A 19,853-nucleotide genomic window follows, 5' to 3' on the forward strand; every position below is an offset into this window, starting at 1 on the left:
GGTTAACTTATGACTTATTTTTGAATCCCCATAGGGCATTTTATGTTCATTCTGAAGAAAAGCAGCAGCTTGTCACAAGTTGCTAAACTCCAGAGCCCAACTTTCAGCCAGACAGGACCCGGATGTACCCTTTCTTTCTGGTGAATATTAAAAACAATGGTCAATTACTGTAGCAGCTCAGTGGTTTCAGGCATAGTCCTGCATTTATTAGACATTATGATTTTGCCCTGATTTTGCTTTAAAAATAGCTATTGCATTAGATTCACACAATAAGCATTTTACTTAAGAGCATAGTATCTGTATTTGTTGTGTTCTTTCTTGAGATGAAAGGGACTGTTTCCCTCCAACAATAGGTTGTAATTTAATTAACACTGCTTCCTCTGTTCTGGACGGCACTCCTTGAGAAAGGTGCCTGAGTTTTGAGGGCCATAGTATGCACCTCAGGAGATAAGCTTTTGCAATCGTGCAGCCACAATGACTGCAATAAATGAAGGCGTCCATCATGATAAGTAATTATTGATTGTTGGCTGAGTGGAAGAGTCTAAAAAGTTAAATATGTAGTCTACCTCATAAATCATCTCCATTTCTTTTGTTTGCGATTTTTCAGGTTTTATAACTATGGCCTCTCTGTGGGAGCCGCTGTGCTACAGCTCCATGAGGAAAACTCCAATGACACCACACTACTCTGGAGAGTATTATATAACCAGGGCAACCAGTGGTCACAGGCAACCATCCAGCTTGGACGCCTTACTCAGCCCTTCCATCTGACACTAGAAAAAGTCAGTCTTGGCATATATGATGGGGTCTCCGCTATTGATGACATCAGCTTTGAAAACTGTACCCTTCCCCTCCCTGTGGAGAGCTGCAAAGGGCCACATCACTTCTGGTGTCAACACACCAAGGCTTGCGTGGAGAAACTCCAGTTATGTGACCTGGTAGACGACTGTGGTGACCACACTGATGAGTTTGACTGTGGTAGGTATTTTCTTTTCTTTTTCTTTTTTTTTTTTCTCTCACTCATTTTGATAGTGGTGATCTGGATAGGTTTACTGTTTTCTAGCCAATCAAGCCAAAGACACTAACCATTGTTCCAAAGTTGATGAATGTTAACATGTGATGTGATTAATTAATTAGTCAAGCCATCAGTCTTATTATGTAGATTTATGAACTAAATACCAGGGATATGTGTTGAGTACAGCTACATGACGCTCTGCCCTCCTGGAGCTTAAAGCCTAATTGCAGAGAGGTATTATTCAAATATTTAGTACATAAATATAAAATGGCAGCTTTGACAGGATTTACAAATGGGGTGCTGTGACTTTACATAATAATGGCTTTGGACATCAAGAGGTGATGACTTAGCTGAGATCTGAAAAATGGTAAGTCAAAGCCTATATGCAAAAAGCCTGATACGTGCCAGCATGGCTGATGGGCGGTAGCCAATATGAGGCTGGTGTCAGGAGTCGGAGGGGACATAGGGCACAACATAAGGACAGAGATATAAGGGGAGGCCAGATTCACAGATCTTTTTAATTCACATTAAGGAAGTTTTTCTTCATGTGAAGATTCGTAAGAAGGAAGGTAGCCTAATAAAATTGGCATATTTGAAAATGTCACTATTGATGTGGTGTAATGAGTGAATTAGAGGAGAGTGGATTCAGGAGATCTGTGAAGAGGCTATTGCAGTAGTCAGCAGGGGAGGTGTGGGCAGCCTGTCTCACAGTGATGGTGATGGAACGGGGAGACTGAAGTCTGGGGAAAGATTTATGAGGGAGATTTGATGATGTTTTGGCTACAGAGAGCAGAGCGTGAGGTGTCTAAGATGTGCCTGAGTTTCTGGTGTAAATTATCAAAAAGCTTGTGTATCTGATGGTTGTGTAGGGCTTGCAATTTAATAAACTGAGCTCCAGATAAGTGCACTTGCTCCTGAAAATGAATCAAAAGTTAATCGTTGTGGTTTTATTTGTTAATTACAAACGTGTCAAAAAAAAAATTGCATCTTTTCTTCCCCAGAAATAGCAACAATACTTAAAATTCAAGCTATGTGTCTGTTAAATTGGGAGTCCAATTATAACCAAACTAGAGCCATAAAATGCTAGGGCCATCATAGGAAAAATTACACTAAGAAATTTCCATATAAATTGTTGTAGAGAGTTTTGCATACATGTGATCTTTGGAATAGTCAGGGATTTCATTGCACAACTAATATTTGAGTGATGTAAACAAAACCGATGATTTTGACCCTGGCTAATACAAGAAGTTTTCCGTGTCATACACCTAATATATTTTTTTGGCAAATTTAGAAAGCCTTTTTATCCTTTTCAAGCTCTCCAAATCCATTTATTTAAAAAATGTTGACCTGTTGCTGAAAATAAACAAATTATCCTTCAAACCTTTCAGTTTTAACTTAGTAAAATGGGATTATGGCAGTACAACTATAATATCAGTATACTTCTTGTGACTAAATATTAATGAACAGAAGTAATAGTGACATGAGACTGTCAGTTTCTCTCACAGCTTTCCATCTAGACATATTACTTTATCACATAGAATACATTAGATATCCCCAAATCCTCGCTGTATTTCTTGAAGTATGTTTAGGGTCATGGTCTTCTTTTTTAAGGGTGGAGCTACCCATGTTCCCTTTTGAAATGAAGATTGAGCATGTAGTCAGGATGAAGACAGGTGGAGTACAAATCCGTTGGGTTTAGTGTCAGTTTTATGTCAAAAACTCAGCAACCTGACATTCTCCTTATGCCCTACAGCCAAAGACTGACACCTGAACAGTACGCTGGGTGTCCCCAGTTCATGTCACAGCTGGGCTTGATTAGTCACAAGTGAGGAAATATAAAATGAAAGCTCACCTCCCATTTGACATTAACTCACTTGGTTCCCTTCACTGTAGTCTGGTTTTCAGCAACAGATGATTGGTTCTTGCCTGGCTACATTTATTCACATATGCTTTTATTTATTGTTTGATTATTTGTTTAACTGTGGCGCCAAATACAGTTATAGTAAGATGAATAGTTAAAGGACAGCTATGATTTATTTTTCAAAAATATTAACTTAGATAAATGAAGCCAAAATGTGGAACTACTCAGTAATTCTGTCCCATCCCTTCTGCCCAAATAATGTCAAATGTACATTCTCTTCTGTTTATGCTAAATGAATATTTGGTGTTGACAAAATCCTCGCATCTTGAAAAATGAATACATTCCTATGTTATCCTAGAAATTTAGGTAGAGTATTCAATTGATAAAAGACTAGTCAATTCCTTATTACGTGGTGTGAATTCTTCTAGTGACTGAGGGAGTTAGAAGTTTAAAAGCTCCAGTTTGAAGGACCCACAATCCACCAAGAAGAAAAGACTATCACTGAAGAAACACAGCTAAGAATCAGCAAAACAGACAACACAACATTTGGCACAAAGAGGGATGAAAAAGGGGCGTAGTGTTTAGGGCCCGTTGGGAAGATTGTGTGTGCTCCAGGCTAGGATAGTTAAGGATGAACAGGAATTTCATTGAATTTGGGAAAGGTGAAGTTTGAAAGGTGGAGGAATTTAGATTAAATGAGTATATAGTTAAGGATTTTGAATAGAGAAGGAACATGATAAACTGTCATTGAAGGATGGTTATTCTGGCACTGGTGTGGAAGGGACACTTGCAACGCGGGCAGGATGGAGCCAGAAAGAGGAATCTGAGTAAGGTCTGCAAAACCCCTGCATCAGAATCATTTTGGGTGCTTGTAATATGGATTCCTGGGCTTCACCCTGCATCTAACAAACTATTGCTTGGGCAGGCTTTACCTCAGAGTATGCAATTTTACCATGCAGCCCAGATGCTTCTGAAAGATTGAGACCTATTAAAATATGACTGTTATCAGCTGTGTGTGTTAGAATCACAAAGAAAACTGATAAAATATCCTGATGATTGGCTATATCATTTGGACCAATTAAATCAACATTTCTGGAGATGGATTCTGGGTTTTGGTGTGTTTTGTTTCATGTGTTTTGTTTTTTAATGCTCACTGGTCATTGGAACATTCAGTAAAGGTTGACATCCACTGAGCCGGAAGTTTGTTGCAGTGGGGTTGTGATCCTTTGCCTACATTTACGCTAATAGAAATGAAGAAGGGATGGGCATAAAGGGCATTTGGAAAATAATATCCAAAGTAATTCCACCCTCAGTCCATAAAATACTATTACTTGACGTATTATCTAGGATTTATTCACTCTTTTTAAAACTTTAGCATTGCATTTTTTTAATTAAAATTGTTTTTCTTGTCAGCAGCAAAATATCAACTAGTGTTCTTAATCATAGTTCTTTTTCTCCCTAATTATATTTTGGTATTATTTAATGCCAATTTCAGCACCTGAACTACAATGCAACTTTGAAAATGGAATTTGTAACTGGGAACAGGATACAGAAGATGATTTTGACTGGACCAGGAACCAGGGTCCAACATCAACACTTAATACAGGGCCAATGAAGGATAATACTTTGGGCACAGCTAAGGGACATTATCTCTACATAGAATCTTCGGAGCCACAGATTTTCCAAAACACGGCAGTGTTGCTCAGCCCAATCCTTAATGCCACTGACACTGAGGGCTGCACCTTCCGCTTCTATTACCACATGTTCGGAAAGCACATCTATAGGCTGGCCATCTACCAGCGAATCTGGAGTAACACAAAGGGGCAGCTGCTGTGGCAGGTATTTGGGAATCAAGGCAACAGATGGATAAGGAAACACCTGGACATTTCCAGCAGGCAGCCTTTTCAGGTATGGATAATGGGTTTCTTAATGTGTATTTGACATGCATGATAATGTCTAAGGAATATGAAAGATCACTATGTTCTTGAATTAAAGGCAGGGAGAATTTGATCAAAGTTACTGTGACACACATTTATCATTTAATTAAGGGTGTACCGAAGCTCGTTAAGCTGCTTTTTTCCTTGACTACCTGCAATAATGTGTGATTAAAATCTTTAAAGATGGACACATGGCATTCGGAACAGCTGTAGGGCCCTTTGATTTTAACTACTTGTTCTACTGAAAAAGTTCTGGATAGAAAAAGAGTTTGGCACCGTCTCTGGTATTGTGCAAAAAGCTCAGGCTCTTAATTATGTTATTTTGAATATTTCATTTGAATTTTCATTTGAATTGTATAGGTAAGCAGTGGAAATCCAGGAAGAAGTGCATGTTGTTTTTTGAAATTCATGCAGCTGCTCGAGGGCAGAGCTAGAGTTTGAGTCTAAGTTTCCTAATTCCTGGTGGAATAGTCTTTGCTCTACATCTCACCCGTCTTCTTCTAAGAGTCAAAATTTCAATAGCAAGTTCAAATGCTTATATAGCTTTTACAGTTTTGTAAATGACTTTTAAATCTCTATTTGATTCAGCAATTGCTGGAAGTGGGAAAGTTAGATTCCTTTTGTCAATTTTATAGCTATAAAGAGAAAAAAAAACCTAAGAAAAAGTCTGGCTAATTTTCAAAATATATCAATCCTGTGAAATTTTGCCTATTTTTTTCTCCACACTTTTTCTAAATATAACAAGGGTGCCAAAAAATGTATACACATGACTTGTACTCATCTTTTGTTATAAGTGTATATTGAGTATTACAATTTTAGTAGCTTTTCCTTTCTTAAAATTTGTATACATTTTTTTGCATCCTCTGTATTTTAGAGGGCATGTTCATATTTTTATGATGCAGAAAAAAGTATGGCATAACAGCCTTATGAAAGAGTATAATGGCATTTAGATATTGTAACCTATGGAAATCACAATATCTCTTGGAGTGTGTTTGGTGGTTACAGCTCTGGTCATTTATACTAATTATAAACTAATTTGTATATGAATACTAATACTATGTTACATTTTTAAATGGTACTTTGGTCTTAATGAAATCATATAGAATACTGCAAGGAAATGGTTTGTGTATGAATATGATAGGGTCTGCCAACATAATAATATTTCCTTTCCCAAAAGATATTTTCTTGGATAATTCACAGTTCAACTAATGTATTTTGTAAGTGTGGCTCTGAGGGGGAGATAGGGCCTGTACATCTGAGATCCTACATACTAATATTGTGGGGTACATGCAGATATGACAAGCTGTGTTCCATTTATTCCAGAACACTACCACCAGATGAATGTAACTAACTGTATCATTAAAACTTTGGGTCCAGTACAGATTACTGTATGTGTTATCTGTACTGCTCTTGGATTGGCCGTCTTCAGTTTTAAAACCTAGACAGTGTGTTTTTCTTTTCCTTTTGAATAATTCTCATTGCTTTATCTAAGCTGATTTTCACTAACGTGTTAAATAAGACTTGCTTCACTTTTCATTTTTTTAGTTTACTTTTTTTGTAACCTGTTAAATTTTGTTTTGTTAAGTTTTTATTTTTATCAAAGTTATATATGTACATAAATTAAAGAGTCAATTGATTATACAATGTTTGTTAAGACAAACAGTTTTTCTTCTTTTTCTGTTCTTTGTTTTAAATTAAAGTTTATTGGGTGACAATAGTTAGTGAAGTTATATAGATTTCAGGTGTACAATTCGGTAATATATCTTCTGTATATCACATTATGTGTTCACCACCCAGAGTCAGTTCTGACTTGCTTCAATTTTAAAAAAAAGTTATTTAGAATTTCTTAGAACTCACTGCTAATTCCTTTTCCCAGCATGCTTTTTGGGTAGGAGAAAACCTCTCTTTCTCCTGTGTCTATACCACCAACATGAAATTTTCATGAGAAATCAATACAACAAAACAACTTGTTATTGAACAACCTATGTGAGGGTCACATTGACATGTCAGTGAGGAAACGTCTTTGAGCCCTGTTCCATTATAGAGGCTACTGAATGAAAATAAGAGAAGAGTCACTTTACAACTATTTTGAAGAAAATTTCAAATCATAACTCCTAATGAGGTTTCAACTCATAATACTGAGCATAGTACTGATCTTCTGAAAGGACAATTTCTAACAAAGAAACACAATGAGATTCTTTATCTTATCTGGTCTCACCTATATGTCACATTTTTACTTACACTTAAATGAGAGTCTAGGTTCATAATGAAAAATAACTTTCACACAGTACTTATTTCCTGTTTTTTTTTTTTTTTTTTGTCAGCTCCTTTTATTGGTGGTGCACCACAAATGTTATATCAGAATGATAAAATCTGAATACAATTTGGATTATTTAACATTAAAATTAGCTCAAGGACTTTCTCACCAAGTATTTGAACAAAGTTGTACTCTTGAGCCTCCAGTGTCAAGAATTGATTACTTCATGGGGTTTTCTATCCTACCTCTGCATGTACTGATAGAAGTTTTCTTATACAGAACTGAAATCTGTATCCCTTTTGCTTCTCTTGGCGTGGATTCAGTATGGGCAGCAGTCACAAGGTATCACAAAAATCTAGTTTAATGCAAGTTATTAATTCTTGGGCACCACAGGAACCAGGACTTAAAATCTTCAGCTCACTTTTTTCTACATGATCTCTTGTTCTAAAGAGTATATTTATGTGTGAGTTAGGTCTGGGAAGCGACATGTGCTTTCAAAGAAAAGATTCTTCAGCTAGACCTCTTAACACTACAGAACTTTCTGACTCAATCTGAAAGAATTCTATTGTGCTCTGGTAACATCTTTACCTAATAAAGAAAAAGAGATTTTTCCCAGGTGGATTTTTGTGGTGAAAGATTTTTAAAAATCTTATTCATAAGCATAATTTATTTTTTATTTGTGGGATATACCTTTAAATTTTAAATGGTGCATCATATTTCAGTACACCTAAGAAAAAGTGTTTCTGAAGTAGTGTTGTAAATAAAACAGGACCATGTTTAATAATGTTAAGTTGATCCCACTTGCCATGAAATTATGTACAGAAATGCTAAAAGTATAAATTACATATGCAGTCTTGTATAATATTTTTTTGCAAGGTGTGTATAGTTGCTAGAATTTGCATTGAACGGTTTTGGATGACTGGCTTGAAGCCTGTGTAGCAACACTCGAAGATTTGCTGCTTACTGAACAGCCTACTAAATCTTGTTTCACACTCTTAAGTTTCTCATACGCCATCTTCTTCAGCTGAATTCAAATATAACCACAGTTTATTAATTCAACTCATCATCCAATCCTGATGCAAAGTGATGAGATTGGCTTCCAGGCTGAAAAATGTGTGACTGGAGAACGGGAAAAGTAAAGGTTAGGTGGAGCATATGGACTAGAAAACAAGTTTAATTTCTCTTTTTTTTTAATTTTATTATTTTTTTGACTCTTCAAACTTTCTGATATATTTTAGAATTATGAGAAAATAATATATTAGTATATTAAACTCTCTTAGATACATAGTGCTCATTACTCCATAAGAAGCATTGTAATGTTCCGTGATGCTTGGAGAACAATGGTGAGGAAAACCCTGAATCTTACACGGTCCTCAGAGCTGAAATTGGAGTCTTCCAGACTCTGGAACTCTGATGCCGTTTTTCACTGTTAGCCCTGCTGCCTGATGCTCTCTGGTTTTGAACACTTTCTCAGCTGGGATCTTCTGAAATCTTCTCAATAGTTAGTGGTTCCTTTTTAGTTAAGGAAGGCATTTGGAGTTATTTCTAAATATCTGTCTAAGAGATAACTCAATTCTGCACTACCCCCGCCCCCATTTTTTTTTTTTTTAACACCCTAGTACTGCTAGAATTCTGAAAAAAAAATTCTTCTTAAATTGATTGATCCTTTCTGTCATTATTTCCATTTCTAACATTGGCCCCCATATCAGTATCAGTCAGGATTCTCCAAGTTTAATTTCTTAATACATCTATTATTTAAATGCTATTATACTTATTATGACTTCTGTAATACTAAATGTCATCTAATATTTTTGACCCTCCAAAAATTAGAGTGGAATATAATTATGGATCAAGTCTTACATATACAGTTTATGTATATTAATGATACATAACATATTACTATGAGTCATTAAGCATAGGAAATCATAAAAAATAATACATACTATGGTAGTATCCAAATATTTTTATAATCTATGTTGGAAAGAAAAACAGAAATAGAGAAAGAGACAAAGAAAGATTAGAGTTGTTGGGCAGAATTTTTTTTTTGTTAGTTTCAGGTGTACAAAACATTGTAATATCATTTACACCCCTCACTAAGTGAGAGCCCCCCCAATCTACTACCGCTCTGACATCGTATATAGCTATCACTATTCCATTGACTCTGTTTCCTATTCCATACCCCGTATCCCATATAAAGATTTTGTAAGGAGTCAGATGGGCACTTGTGTTCTTAGGGAGACCACCTCAGGGATGGTGTAGATGCCTGACCACTGCACTGTATACCTGAAGCTGAAGTTGAATAATAATGAATGTCAACTATAATTGAATTTTTTTAAAATTTCAATTGGTTGGTAAAAAAGGGTTAGAAAATTACTAAGCATTAATGATTGCTTAAATTACAGTGTGTCCCTTATCCCTTCATAGCCTATGCCCTATTTTAAAACATCATGTAACTATGCTTCTGTTTGCTTCTTTTTGTCCTTTGTTTTGCATATGCAACCTACTCATGGATACTTCCAAATCACTTTTCCCTGCCTTCCGGCTGGATTTGGTAGAATGCAGTGAGAAAACATAGACCCAGTGTAGGGGGTTGCCATGTCAATTTTGCAAATTTGCAACAGCAAGGCTGTCCAGTTGAGGGCCTCTGATTGGGGTTGAAATCTCAGTTGCAGGATTTATTTGTCATTTGGAATTTCATGAAAATACTGGATATGCCAACAGCTGTCCTGCCGACCTCTTTATAAGGAAGTATTTAACTATACTTGTATAAAGCTGCTATATGAAGAAGTGTATTAGATTATCAGTGCAGGATTATTTTGCTAAAACTATACTCTCAAGTAGTACACTGGATAAGAATTTGCTTCTTCAGACAGTAGCTCTGTACCTAATGGACAAACAAATGCAAGTTTATTCCCTTCGGATGTATAGTTCATTCTTTCGGAATAAACTATGAAATGTCTGTCTAATGTGTTTTTCTCTGCTGATCCAATCTTGTTTTGATCATGTGAAATATTTCAGGTTTGCCTTTCCTCTGTTTTTTTTTTTTTTAAACAGTATAACATATTGAACCAAATAGTTTTGCTTGCTGATATTGATGACACATGATTTTGGCTTTTATCTTCAGTAGAAAATCAATGTATCACAGTGTTCTCCAAGAAAAGGGTATGGGACTTCTCTGTAAGTCTTCGTCAGATGATTCCTTTATCTTGATTTATGCCTTTAAACTTTTTCTCATTCAGCAGAAAATAGTGTATCATTATCAAGGAGCGCAAAGGAATCTATACCAATTTATGCTCTGAGTGCTGCCTTCATCCAGGATTGTTTATGGAGCATATTAACTCACAATAGATTTGGGACACAATGCCTTTTCTTTAACATGTCAGATTGATGATTTTGGTTTGCATCCAAAAGAATTATACTAAAATTTTTAGTAAAAATATTCCTTCATAAAACATTAGGTTGGTGCAAAAGTAGTTGTGGTTTTTGCAATTCTTTTTAACGTTTTAAACCACAACTACTTTTGCACCAACTGTTTTAAAAGGTTAAAACTAATTGCAAAAACCACAATTGCTTTTCTAACAACCTAATACAAGGAGATTATAGGTGATTGTTTTTTTAGTGCTTCCAAGAATTTCAGGGTCTAAAAAGAAATTCAATGTTCTTTGTCTTAACAGAATTGTCCTCATAGCAGGGTTACCATTTGAAACTGCATTAGGGACTATTATGAAATTATTTTCAAAACAGCATTGTCAACTACTGCCAAAGTGTAATCTGATTATAAACTTTTGAAAACTAATTTCTTGAAATGGAATTCAAGATATTATCTTCCAAGTATTTGTTTTCACCCAATCACACATGCTAGTTTGCTCTATTATGTCATTATTTATATTGGAAACAATATTTTATTGTTACCATTATGAACATTTTATTGAACTTAAAAATTATTAGGTCTCCCTTTGTACTTGTAGAGAAGATGTTCTTTACATTTTGTGATATAAAGCCTTCTGTCAAGGGGAGAAAAAAAATATAAAGGAATGTAATTCTGAAATAATTAAGGTTAATGCTGTTTATTAATTCCCGAACCAGTCTCCAAGAGGGTTAAGAATAGAGGATGAAGATGGAAAATAGTCCTAAAAATAATGATAAAAATAGAAATCAACCCTCCTAACCCTAAACTTATGATCTATTGGGGAATTCCAGGATGTACCTAAAGCCTCTATTTACATTGAGTATCTGACAAGGACTTTTCCTCCCAATATCTGTTGAGCTGCTATCTATGAAAATTTTATTTGCATTCATTTGGAATGACTGAAATTTCCAGTCAATGTGGGAGGTTGATAGAGACTACTAAGGTGATTTGAAATGAGGATTGTTCTAGAAAATTTGGAATGGATGTCCTTGTATATAAGCATATCCTTATCAGGCATAGTCTATTTCTATCCTTCTGTATCTCTAAGTTCACTATTTCATGCACATATGTATATATGAAAATATATATGTTGTCTGTTGTTAACATGATTATCATGATTTTTATTCATGTGTATCATTAGTATGGTTATCCTGTTAACTATAGTGTTCCTATTATTGCTTCAATCAGTACAGAGCAGACTTTTGCCCACAGTGTCCCTGTAACTTCATATAAATTAAAACACAGTCAAAACCTGTCAAAATCCACTGAGAAGTGTAAAAGCAACTAGAGAGCACCCGGCTCTATCTTAGGACAAGCCTGTATTTTTCTTTATCAAATGCAGCATGTAACTAGTTTTAACCTCCAAGCCTCTATTGTTCCTCCTATGTTGTTGTCGCTGGTAAGTTCTGATCTTTGATTTGATTACAATTTAAGATTTATCCTTGCCTCTTCCTCGGCCTTTCGGCTATTCCTGCTCTCATAGACAATGACAGCTTTCTCTATAACTCTTGGCATTATTCCTGCTCAGATAACTGCTAAAGACAGAGGTAGGAGTTTCACCTGTCTTTCTGTCTAAGTAAACCCTATGCATCTTGGGAGTATGGTTTGTAGTTATATTTACATTATAAATGATAATATTATGCTACTACGATTTATGTAATGTTCTAACTTCATGTCAACCTGGAACCACTATTTGGCGTAAAATTGGAGTTTATTGTATTTTGCATTTTAAGAACCTCAGTTGTAATTCATTAGGAAATAAAAGTCTCTTTAAAAATGGTGCTTTTCAAGCTGGAAATTCAGCCCTTACCTCACACCATGCCCTCAAAGTGACTCAAGATGTATCCTATACATATATAAATGTAAAACGATAAAACTTATTGAAGAAAATGCAGGAAAAATTTTTAATGAACTTGATTACTATGGGACATTTGGTCCCGTCCAAAATGTCTATGGAGACATTTGGTCCTCACCAGAAGATCCTTGGAATTTGATCCTGTCCAAAATGTCTATTAGTAATTACTGCTCTTTAGAGGTTCTTAAATAACCTAAAGCAAAGCAAAACATAGCAAAAGACAAATGTTTTAACAGACTTTGAGGATCAATATATGGATTTTAATTATCTTTTAAAATTCTGTCACCTAGCTGAGCAGATTATGTAGTTTAGATTCACTGGCCATGAATTTGCTGTACCCACTCCACAGTTTCTTGTGAACAGCTTGTCATCGTTATTGTCGTGTGTGCCCCAAGTCTCCCTCAGGGTTGAAGGATTCCTCCCATGGCAGCTGGGAGTGTTGGCAAGTAATGCCTCTCCGCTGATTCTCGAAATTGCCCTCAAAAGAGTTGAGTGGTCAGGTGTGATGGCCCCTCTTTGGAGACAGCTCGTATCTGAAGAACATTCCGTGCAAGGTATAAACACTCAGTATTCTTGCCTCAGTTTAGAATGACTCTGAAGGACCATCCCAGTTCCCTGTGTGGTTGACTGAGGCCTTTGTTGGGACATCAAAGTTCAATGCTCCCTGCACTCACTCCTGCTTCTTTCACTCCCCTCCACTTGTTGGTTCCAAGGGAGCTCCCCAGTAAAAGTTCTGCACCCAAATCTTTATCTCAAATCCGTTTCACAGGTAATCTGGTCTGAGACATATTTTCATTAGGTTCTGGCCATAGCGCTAATTAGTCATGGAAAGCCAGAGTCAGATCATGGAACTTTACCTTTTGTTTTTCCTTATAGCCTCCATATTTTTATAAAACAATATTGTTAACCATGGCTAGCAATTATTTAACACTTTCTATGTGCCAGATGCTATGATTTGTATATTATCCTTTTATAGTTTTCCCAAAACACTAAGAGGAGGGTTCTCTTCTTTTCTGGAGAAAATGAATATAGTTTGTAAAATGTTAGCATGAGAGGAAGTAGGGTGAAGGACATGAGAGGACTCTGTATTTTTGCATCTTTCCTGTAAGTCTAAAATTAGGTCAAAATAAAATATTTTTTTAAAACATCGAATAGTGAGTGGAACTAGGTTTTCAAGATTTGAGTTGTAGATCCAGAGTTCAAGTTCTTAATTGATACCCTAAATTGCCTTTAAAACAAAAATTCTCTTGGACTTCAACCAGAGCCAAGTGACATGAGCATGTGCCCTTCTGCACAGATTGAAATGGGGTGTGTTCCCCCACAACAGTCACTTGAAACTGTTATGGATATGTTCGGTTAGAGACATAAGTTTTATGTAAATTATCAGTTGAATATTAGCTCTTAGATTATTATTACCTAAAAAACAGAGACCGATTTCTTAAAATTTTCACTGTCTCAGCTAGAATCAAAAGCACATATGCAAGCATGTAGATGAATTTCAGTGTCTATAGTGGTGACAAGGCCCACATAAATGGATCTGTGGCTCCCACCCTCTTACCGCTTGCTTATTCAGTGTTCCAAAGATATGAGTAGGACAAAATGGTTCAGACGGTCAGCTTGTCCCCCATACTCGTAGTTAATAGCATCTTATCTTGAATACTTTGTTATCTGTAAGATGCTTCTTATCTTTCCTCGCAAACCCCAATTCTTGCAATGTAGAAGAATCATTGTATTTGAATTAGACTGTTCTTTTTAAAAAAGCTTGCCAAGAAGCTTTAAAAAAATGTAATTTGAAACAAGTATTCTTCCTACTGATTTTTGACTTGGTGACCCTTTGTATCTCTAGCAAGTGTTAAGATAAAAAATTGATTTTACATTTAGTATGAAGCATAGTGTAATGTAATGAAAAACAAGATTGTAATGAAAAATGAAATAATTCTAAAGTCAATTTGCTTCAGTTTGAAGCATTGGATTAAAATTAATTAGGTAATATTCCGTTATAAATTTACAAATAATTTATCTTTTTATCAATTTGTTCTTTTGGGGAGAGGTAACTTTGTTAAAGGTTGTCCTGTTAGATTAACCCATTAGTTATATTAAATTATTTTGAGATGGCTTTAATGTGGATTTTCTTGTTTTTGATTCATGCACATATTAGTGATGGTACTGTGGTGAGTTTGATATTTGGTGCTGTATGTGTAAAGCAAATGTAATTTCCCAACTTTTGTTTTTAAAAATACTGGGGATACAAACATGATAAAATGGAAATGACATCAACTCAGGAGTTAGAATACCTGGATTCTAAAGTTTAAATTTTTTACTAAGGGTCTTAGTGATTGTGTAAATGTTACTTAATCTTCTAATGACCTAATTCCTCATCAGAATGATGAAATGATCTATGAATTGTTTCTAATTATAAAATTCTACGAATTCAGTTTTTTAAATTCACAGTTGATCGAATGCCAAAATTCTTGTTGTATGTTATGAGTCACAAAAATCCTTATTAAAAAACTAAAACTTAGCTGTATTGCATCCTAATGAAAGCTTTCCTTAACTTTCAGTATAAGCTATCATAAATTACAATTATTTTGGAATGCCCCTAAGATGACTTTAAGATCATAGTTCATGTTTTTAATTTCCTTTCTAATAATTCAAATTTTACTGATGGAAATCTATTGTATATTTTAGAGATGGCCATTAGTTCCTCTGCTTTTTTTCATATAGGCATAAAATATTGATATACTGAAAGTGAATAATGAATTAATTGCAAAATACTGAAATATAATGGTACGTAATAGCAAAAGTTAACTTTTGGGTACGATCTCCCTGTGTAAATTTTAACTTAGTTCACAGGGATCCTTTTTATTTAAGTTTTAATGCATGTCTATTGATAGGTTTATTTGTTCACTGATAGTAGGTTCTACAATACCCTAGGTGGGGATGCAAACACGAATAGTAGCACATATGAAGCACATACACTAAAGAGGACGGAGTGAGACAGAGATACAAAAGCAAATCATTACAATAAAAAGGGAATGATATCTGGAATCAAGGAAGGTATTGTATAACTTACATCCTAAAGCATCAGTAGGGTTAGACTGTGTTGGGGGTGGGAGTCAGGAATTAAGGAAACAAGGAGTCCTATGTATATACACACAGATGAGAAGCAGCAAGCTGATGTGAAGAACCACTAAAAGCATTTCTGGAGTTCATGGTGTACAGAATTGGAGCCAGGGAGAGGGAGACAGAAGCCAGATCAGTGCGTATCTCAGATGTCATGGTCAAGAGTGAATGCATTGGCCTGCTGGTGATGGGCAGCCACTGAAGTTTTTACTCAGTTCATTGAGCCAATCCTAAGGGACTTTCAGAGAGACTACTCTGTTGGCTATGAGGAGGACATGTTGGAGTAGGGCGACAATTAAAAAAACAAAGTACACACACACATCTGTAATTAAGGATAATTAAGGATTCTGGTGGGAACAACAGTAGGAACCATCAGTTGAAATATAGAATAGATGGGGAAAGGGAGAGAGAGGAGAAAGTTTTAGGGAGAAAGATGAGTTGTTTTAAGACCTTTTAAAACATTGCAGTTTCTACAGAACATTAAAGAGGAAATGTCCAGCTAGTGGTTGGGGGGGTGGGGGGGAACCAAAAACCTGAAGTTTAGGGCAAAAGTGTAGAGTAAAGAGAGCTTTGGGATAATCCAACTATCAAATATTGGGTTGTCTTTGAAAATCTGGAATCGGGACATGTAGGGAGAACAAAGTGTGAACACCAAAGAGCAGATAGCAGAGATAGGTGACTCTTGAATCAGATTTTGATCTCAGGCTTTGACTAGTTGATGCAGGTGTGATAGGACTCCTGCCTGGACTGGAACTCATGGCTAAGCAGGTGGGCTGTTCCTGCAGGTGTCACTTAAGTAGGTGGGCTGTTCCTGCAGGTGACACTTAAGCAGGTGGGCTGTTCCTGCAGGTGTCACTTAAGGAGGTGGGCTGTTCATGCAGGTGCAATCTGACGTCTGGGAGAGTTTATGCCCAGGGGTCCACACATGACCAATAGGGGATGGAGCCTTTTTCCCCTCCCAGATTGACAATTTTTGAATTTCTTTCTGGAGCTTCTCAGAAAGCCCATTAGGTGATAGCCAAGTTGGTAAATCATCCTTATAATCAGCCTTTTTTCCTTCCTGTGTCACTCTGCCCCTCACAATTTCTTCCAGAGTTAACTTCTCAAATAAAATGCCTGCTTTCAATATTTTGCCTCACATTAGGAAAAATATTTTGATATTCCATTTGATATCCCATTTGATAAAAAAAAGTTATGTTCCATATCTCCAAAACCTGTAAAACCAGACACAAAGGAAAGTTACTATATAGAAAATTTGACTACAGATGAAGTTGTAATTTTCCAAAATACTTAAAAATCTTATTGCAAATATGCCTTTCCTTTACATAAGCCTCATCTAAGAGTAGAGTGCACCTAAGCATATACTTAAGAGTATATTATACAAAATATGTTTTGCATTTCAAAATTTAAGCTAGGACTCTTAAAATTGAGAGGATCTACAAATATTCCTAACACATTTTTTTCCCCCAGTTCTATTGCTGAGGTGAATACAAAGCTCTTAAACTTTACTTTGATAGAAAGGAAATCTGGGTCCTACAAAGGCAGCTTTAAAACTGTTCAGTCTCAATTATTCAACGTTAGATGATTTGTTAAGATAGTTTTATATTTTTAAATTATTTACTTAAAAAATAAAGATTGTGAAAGGACCTTTTAATTGTGTTATTGATTCTGAGCGTCATAATAGTTTTAATCTATAGCAGTCATTTGCAAACTTTTCCTGTTGGGAGCTAGAAACTAAATGTTTTAGGCTCCATGGGTCATAGGGTCACTGTTGTGACTACTCAACAGAGCCATTGCAGTATGAAAGCAACTTAGAGAACAAAAAACAAATAGGCATGACTGTATTCCAATTAAAAACAAAACACAACTTTTTTTCCCCCTAAGGCTTCCAATTAAAGAAAAAAAACAAGACTTTATTTACAAGTTTGCTGACCCCTGATCTTTACAAGCAGCCACTATAGATTTTACAAGATCGTTATATTCTTTCAATATTATAATAAAGGCAGGATTTTAGTTGTTGTTGATCTTAGAAATTATATGTGGTCCTTAGGCAGGATTCTTGGTTGCTGGTTTTTTTTTTTTCCCCCTGTGTTGCCACATTACCAATCTGAACATTTAAATGGTTCCAAACATCCTGATTAGTTTAGATTTGTTTAAATGGCTGCATAAACAGGCAACACTCACTGGCCTTTTCTCTCTTACCCTGGAGGCAGGGCACACTGATGGTTAACTGAAAGGTAAACTGGGAATTGTATCTGTTTCTCCTGATCATCTATTTTTAGGACTCTGTACTGAAAACAAGCTTCGGGTAGAAGCAGTTTTCTGGCACTCCAGGAGGCCAGGACATGGAGTAATGATTCTCTGATGAGGCTAAAAACGAAGTATGTTTTCAGAAAACTTAATAGAATAGGTTGGAAAGAGGCCACTAACACCAGGACGGAGATGCAAAAGACTGTGAAGGGCGGGGTTGAGAAGGGAAACCTTACGTTTATCTCTAAGATCCTTACAAAAATCTAAGGAAGTGAATGTTCTGCCCTTAAATTAAGCCAAAGAAATCACGTTTAATAATCTGTACATTATGACTGACAATTCTCCTGTCTAAAACTGCGAACTAAACTAGTACCTAGTTTTCTGAGAATAGTCCTTTTACCCCAGGTTTAAAATATGTTCGGTGACACTCTTTTATTGCCACTTCACATCGTACTGTGTATATATATGATTTACTATATTTATTCACCCACTGACTTCTTCAGACGTCTTACATTGCCTTGCATGCTTAGATAACTTTATGTAGCATTAGTTTTTAAGAGCTTAGTGAGAGGTGAAGCTTTGATTTCCATGGAGTTCATAGTTAGCAGAGCTCCAGGGCTAGTGACTTTTTGTTGTTGTTGTTGTTGTTGTTGTTGTTGTTGTTTTAACATTTTAAAAATTAGTTTCAGGTATACAAAACAATGTAATAGTTAAACATTTATCATTTATATCCCTCATATAGTCACAACCCCGCTCCCTTCACCTACTACCCCTCTGACATCTCACAGAGCCATTACATTTTCACTGTCTCTATTCCTAATGCTGTACTCTGCGTCTTGTAACTATATACATATATAATTGTAGTTGATATTCATTATTGTTCAGCTTCAGGTGTACAATGCAGTGATCAGGCATCTACACCATCCCTGAGGTGGTCTCCCTAATGAGACATGTGTCCATCGGATACCCTACAGAATCTTTACATTATTGATTACATTCGATACGAAAGTGACTTTTTAAAAGACCACTGTGGAAGGAGAACTGACTCTGGGTGATGAACACACAATGGGATTTATAGATGATGTAATACAGAATTGTACACCTGAAATCTATGTAATTTTACTAACAATTGTCACCCCAATAAATTTAATTAAAAAAAAAAAAAAAAAAAAAAAAAAAAGACCATCGTTTCCCTTCATTTTCTGTAGAACCAGCAGGCATGTCAACATGCAACTCAGACACCAGGCTGTTTTACACGTATACTTAGATTTGAGATTTACATAGAGACTTCGTTACTGCATGTCCTCCTGCCAGACAAAAGCTCTTGGTCTCTTTAACATATGAAAATGACATGGCCTTGGGTGTGAGTTAAGAGCAAGGACAACTATCCCTGTCATGTAGACATCTGTCTGCCCTTTCCACAGGGGGACAGTGAACCCGGACAATCAGGATAAGAGCAGTGAAAATGGTATCTCCACTGATTTGAAAACATATAGTGTCACATGATTTCTGTCAATGAGTTTGCAGCATTGCACAAGTATAGCTTTTAAAATCCCAAGAATGATGAGAAAGTTTAAATAAATTTTATACTTTAGTGGCTTCTATATTGTTCTAGTTCCAACTATTTCAGTATTGCAATGTTTTTATTAAAGAAGATTCATATTCCATACAAGCTTAAACACTGAGAGTTTACTATGAGATGCAGTGTTCTTTTAGATAGAGCACAGGTAGTGGTGGAGAACTGGAGAAAACAGAATTGGTTCTTAGGAAGTAGAAACTTACAGGGAGCCCCTGAAAACTGAAAATAGTTTTCTCTCAAATCTTTAGTTAGTATATAGTAGGCTCTAAGATACAGGTAGGTATCCTCCAGAGTTTAGGCAAAAGACAGCAAAATTTTTTTGAGCAATAATATAAATGAATCTGTGTATAATGTATAATCTCCTGGTAGCTTGGTTGAATAGACAGAAATCTGTTTAAGAAACACTCATATATACTATGTCTTATCTCAGTCATCAGACAGAATGCATTACATGTCTGTGGCGTGTGTGTGTGTGTGTGTGTGTGTGTGAGAGAGAAATATCTCAGTTATCAGGCAAAGGACTTAAGTTCTTTAGGAATCCATCTTGTCCTTTTAAACACAGAATTAGAA

At 35.8% G+C, this 19,853-nt stretch overlaps 1 protein-coding gene across 1 annotated transcript in view; it reads left to right on the forward strand.

Moving 5' to 3' along the window:
• The window catches only part of MALRD1 (MAM and LDL receptor class A domain containing 1), a 544,472-nt gene that overhangs the window by 107,311 nt on the left and 417,308 nt on the right, over positions 1-19,853 (forward strand). The window contains exons 16-18 of the mRNA XM_074324842.2: positions 35-140; positions 608-975; positions 4,369-4,781. Coding sequence (XP_074180943.2) covers positions 35-140; positions 608-975; positions 4,369-4,781 — 887 coding nt within the window. The remainder of the gene's footprint in view (positions 1-34; positions 141-607; positions 976-4,368; positions 4,782-19,853) is intronic.

The sequence above is a fragment of the Rhinolophus sinicus genome, chromosome 1 (genome assembly GCF_057876585.1).
Source record: "Rhinolophus sinicus isolate RSI-liver-muscle chromosome 1, RSI-T2T, whole genome shotgun sequence".
Lineage (NCBI taxonomy): Eukaryota > Metazoa > Chordata > Mammalia > Chiroptera > Rhinolophidae > Rhinolophus > Rhinolophus sinicus.